This window comes from Agrilus planipennis, unplaced genomic scaffold, assembly GCF_000699045.2.
Source record: "Agrilus planipennis isolate EAB-ADULT unplaced genomic scaffold, Apla_2.0 scaffold46, whole genome shotgun sequence".
Classification (NCBI taxonomy): Eukaryota; Metazoa; Arthropoda; class Insecta; order Coleoptera; family Buprestidae; genus Agrilus; species Agrilus planipennis.
In genome coordinates this window covers 1,465,278-1,470,757 of record NW_020438933.1, presented here as the reverse complement: position 1 = coordinate 1,470,757, position 5,480 = coordinate 1,465,278, and the positions used below count along the sequence as shown (strand labels likewise).

The 5,480-nt window shown below is 32.3% G+C and overlaps 1 protein-coding gene across 1 annotated transcript in view; it reads right to left on the bottom strand.

The window, feature by feature from the left end:
* Positions 1–5,480, bottom strand: part of LOC112904387 — a 24,903-nt gene that overhangs the window by 13,822 nt on the left and 5,601 nt on the right. Inside the window, exon 2 of the mRNA XM_025974265.1 lies at positions 50–86. Coding sequence (XP_025830050.1) covers positions 50–86 — 37 coding nt within the window. The remainder of the gene's footprint in view (positions 1–49; positions 87–5,480) is intronic.

The window sequence follows — 5,480 nt, the reverse complement described above, 5'->3', positions numbered from 1 at the left end:
CGAATTTAAAGGATTTTGGATAGCAATAGCGAATAAGGCAAATAGTTACTGTAATCCCAAGTAAAGTTGTTGGCAGTAAGAAATACCATTGGGAATGGATATTGGTGAAGACTCTAGCTGATTCATCCTTAATTTTTTGTTGGAGATTAGATAGTTTTGTTTGTAGAAGCGGAAGGTTCTCTCTTTTCAGATAGTTGAGATCGATGGGATCATCTTCAAGCTGGTTTAGAGTTCGCATTACTTGTTTACAGCAATTTTGAGGTATTTCCGGAGTAACTACCGGAACATTAACAATTTTATTTTGCTTGTTGTTCGTCGTTATTCTGAGTCCGTTATCGAAATAACACATATGTCTTGTCCATATTGTTAAAATAGTCGTAGTCTAAAAGTAAACACAAATTATGTTCAATACAGTTATTACATTTATTAGGTATATTTAAGTTATAAAATTCTTTAGAAATATTTCTCTATTGTTAGAGCACGTTCAATTTGGAAATACCATCATAAACACAAATAGCATTGCAATAAAATTGTACCCTCTGGGTCAACAACATCAACAGCAAGTTTACAAGCGAGGGGTTAGTTTTCACCCCCGCATTTCTAGATAAATAAGTAGGTACCGCCTACCTATTGTCAGTAAATAGATAAATATAGTAGTTTTTAAGATTTGTACATTAGAATTCATATAACATCCGTCAAACATTCATAACATTATTCTTCAAACATTTTATTCGTTCAGCTTTTCATATTACATTTCAATCATTTTTTATATTAACGTATTACAGTAACTCCTGCATTTATTTATATTTAGTTAGTTTGTTATTAAATAATTAAAAAGTAACAACCAGTTTTTTTAACTCACATCACTTCGAACTACTCTAGTGTTAGTGATAACATTAGAAGTGTAAACAGCTGGTTTTCACGATTTTACATGGTCCTTCGAGCCGGATGTAAGCAGCTTCGTTTATTTCCGGATTTTAAAACATAAACATTCGATGTGAGTTAGTGCGTTTTTGAGCAGAAACAATCATTTTCTTTAAGTGCAGTGTTACGCAATCATACGCAGTTTCGCGTTTTTGTGATCAACCAGTTTCGTTATCCCGGACATCCCATTTGAAAAGCAGCCGCAGGATTCGCCGAAACTACAAAATCATTCATCCCAGGAGTTCCCATTTAGAATATTCTGGAAGCATTCCGTAAAAGGACAACACTTCGTTCCAACAACGTTCATCATCACCAAGACCAATCAACATAGGCTTGTCGAACTCATAAGGTTGGTGAATCTCTAATTATCCTATCTTTCCTTTTCAATATTGTTTCGATACTTTATTAAGGTATTAAAGGATAAGTAAACATGCAGTCAGAAAACTCAGAAAGTTTAAAAATTTTAGTGAGAAATAGAGCAATAATCAAGGGTAATGTTACTCGTATTATCACATTCTTATCGTCGCATCCTGATGCTACAGTAGATGAAATTCAAACCAGAAAAATCAAATTAGAAGAATGTTATAACAATTTTTTAGAAGTTCAGGTTAAAATTGAAATAGCATCAGATGCAGATAATTTTGAAGCAAGTGACGAAATAGAAAGAGATCAGTTTGATGAACAGTATTTTAGTTGTGCAGAATTAATAAACAAACGCCTTCGTGAAATAAATCAAGCATCGCCTATTAAAAATAGATATCACAGTACTCCTACAGTAGTATCAAAACAAAACAGTAGCTTATTACCAAAAATTGAGATAAAACCTTTCGATGGAAATCCAATTCATTGGCATAGTTTTCATGACTCTTTTCTAAATTTAGTACACGAAAATGATGAGTTATTACCAGTTCACAAGTTTTATATATTAAAAAATGCTCTTCAGGGATCTGTAGCCTCAGTTTTTGAAAATTTAGATGCATTAAAGGAGAAAAATCCAATTGATTGGCATAGTTTTCATGACTCTTTTCTAAATTTGGTACACGAAAATGATGAACTATTACCAGTTCATAAGTTTTATATATTAAAAAATGCACTTCAGGGGTCTGTAGCCTCAGTTATTGAAAATTTAGATGCATCAAAGGAGAACTATACGGTTGCTTGGGATCTGTTAAAACAAAGGTGTAATAAACCGCGACAGATCATTCAAACTCATTTGAAATTATTATTAGAATTACCAGAAATATATCGCAAAACTCCCGCTAGTCTACGCTCCTTAGTAGAAAAGGCCCAAGTTCACATAAATGCACTAAAGGCACTTAAACAGCCTATCGAACATTGGGATACCTTGTTGGCTTATATAATTATTTCAAAATTAGATAAGGGGACACGTAGGGCCTGGGAAAGAACATTAGAGAATGAAGAAATGCCTACTTTCAAACAACTTTTAACATTTCTAAGTAAACAAGCAAGAGGCGATGAAATCGATTCCAATTCATATGAATCAGTTAATAAATTTAGTAATACACAATTTAATAATTCAAAGGGTCACTATAAAAAACACATAAAAAATAATCAATCATACTTAGGGACTCAATTAAGTCGTCAATGTGTCATTTGTTCTAAAGATCACGCAATATATTCATGTGAAAGGTTTTTAAGTTTAAATGAACATAAACGTGCTGAAGCAGCTCGTAATGCAAACCTTTGCTTAAACTGCTTAAAGTCAAATCATCAAACAATAAAATGCCTACAAGGTGGTTGCAAAAAATGCAATCGTAAACATAACACCCTGTTACACTTTAATAATACAATTAATACACGTAAAACAAACATTAAAAATAATCATGAGGAGAATCAAGACCAAACATTATCCGAGCAAATTAGTGGTAACAATATAAATTTAACAGTTGTGTCAAGTTCAGAAATATTGTTAGGTACTGCTTCTGTATTAATGCTTGACAAGGATAGAAATGAAATTCCATGTAGAATACTGCTTGACAGTGGTTCTCAAAATCATTTTATAACAGAGAAAGTTGCTGAACGATTACAATTAACAAAAACTAAAATTGAATTACCATTTTTAGGTTTAGGTCAGTCTTTAACTAAGTCAAAATATTATGTTAAGACTACTTTAAAATCACGCACAACTTCCTATTCTTCTGAAGTTCAACTTGTAGCTTTACCTACTATAACCGGTCTCCTACCAGCCAAAACAATTAACAAAAACAACTTATCTATTCCAAAAAATATCATTCTAGCTGACTCTGAATTTCATAAGTCGTCAGAAATAGATGCCCTCATAGGAAATACATTATTTTATCAATTATTAAGTATAGGCCAAATTAAATTATGCAATAATTCAATTACATTACAAAAAACATTACTTGGTTGGATTGTAACAGGACAATTAAATATTCAAAATAATCAATTAGTTAAAACAAATTCGTGTTTTTTAACAACCTCGTTTTTAGATAATCAGTTAACTAAATTTTGGGAGTTAGAGGAATTACCACATAAGAAACATTTTTCAAAGGAAGAAGAAGCATGCGAAAAACATTATATTCTAAATCTAAATAAAAGTCCTGAAGGTAGATACATAGTTAAGTTACCATTTAACGAAAGAAAAGTAGAACTTGGAAATTCATATCAGACAGCATTAAAACGATTATATACTTTGGATAAGAAATTAGAATCAAATCCAGATTTACGAAAACAATACAATGCATTTTTAGATGAATATTTACAATTAAAACACATGACAGATATAACAGATACGGACGATAAAAATACAGGTTTTTATTTGCCATGTCACGCCGTATTTAAGGAATCTAGCGCAACGACAAAAATACGTGTAGTTTTTGATGGGTCTGCCAAAACAGACACTGGTGTTTCTCTCAACGAAGNTTAGCACAAAAACGGAATATTTACAAACTAAGTGAAAAGTAAAACTATCGTGGAACTACTTAACTAACCAAATAAATAAAATTAATTGAGCGAAGAAATATATACAATGAAAATATTAAATGAAAAAATATACGTTTTGCGGTGCAACTAGTCACTTCCATAGCGGTACCGCGCTCGCTCGCGTAATCAACACTACTGACCGAATTCGTGCGTACTCGCTCGCGTTAGCATTCACTCGACTCTATAGGCGTGGAACTACTCTGGCTCTCGGACATCGCATAACCGATCGGTTCGACTACTCGATGCGATGGGAACTGAGACAATACAATTTATTAATTGAAATATTTACATACTGCCGCTGCTCCACCTTTCGGTACTACAACGGCGGTCTTTCGAAATAATTTATGTACAAAAATAAATATATGCGCTATTTTAATTATAAGAATAAAATTAAAAAATAAACTAATTAACTCGATACAACTACAATCCATACTTTTTCCCCTATGTCTGCTCTTTCGCAGAAGAAGGACACCTGAACCTTCAAAAGTAACTTTATTGTTTATGTTACATAAGAATTTATTGGCGAGCAGAGAGAGAGAGGAGAGCCTGCATAAATTATACTTACACTGAGTTAAGATGCTCCGGTTAGAATACGCAAAACGATATTTTTAAGTGATTGGAACTAATTTATTGAAAAATACAATGCAAATAAATTTATATTACGAATGTCTTGCAGATTCGTATCGGAGCACCAGATGAAACTAAAATATCGAATATAAAAGTGTATAGAAGAAAAAGAAAATGTACCTACAATGAGAATTATGTATCACAGCAATATTTCGTTAATTCAATAAAATTAAAATAAAATTAACAAAGGTATTTCATATACTGTACTACTGCTTTCGTTTTAGCGCCGAAGTATCGCCCTAAGTATACAAAAGTATTTAAATCAAATAAAGACAGGAATTGAATACATATATACAAAATAAATACTCTGAGTTAGTGCTATTTGCGAACGTATCATTTGCGAACAAATGAGATTTAGTGCCACTTACGAACAGCAATAAGTAGCCTTGGGTTGACCTAAAAACGAATTCGCTTTTATCGTTAACTTCGCGAAGGAAAATAAAAAAACTAACTATAGGAAAGAACAGGACATGCATGAAAATATAGCGCTAGAAAGAAGAGCGGTGGTTCTACGATAAAAATTAATAAAAATAAAAAAAAAGATGATTGCACGAAGAAAGTAATAAGATGAAGCCAAAAAAAAAAGAAAATAGAGAAAAAGAAAGGGATTAAGTGGGAAACTATAACCAAACAGCGGGAATAAAAAACAAGAGTAAAGTAGAATATAAATACATTAGTGAATTAAAAATAGAAGATAAAAGTTGTTATTGTAGGTATGTTTGGTTGTAGCACGGGGTAGTTCAGGTAGCCGGCAAGGTAATGAACGTAACTACGTCACGGGAAAACCTGTAGTTATAGTGTTCCAAGAATAAATTTCGTAGCTAGTAGGTACAATCCACAACAAGGGACATCAATAAGGTGTTCTGATATATTTTTATAGCTGGTATTATTCCTCAGCAGATTTATTTTAAATGTGTTGCCAACCATACCAGTGCATGGAGCGTGTAGCGTGATGATATTCTACC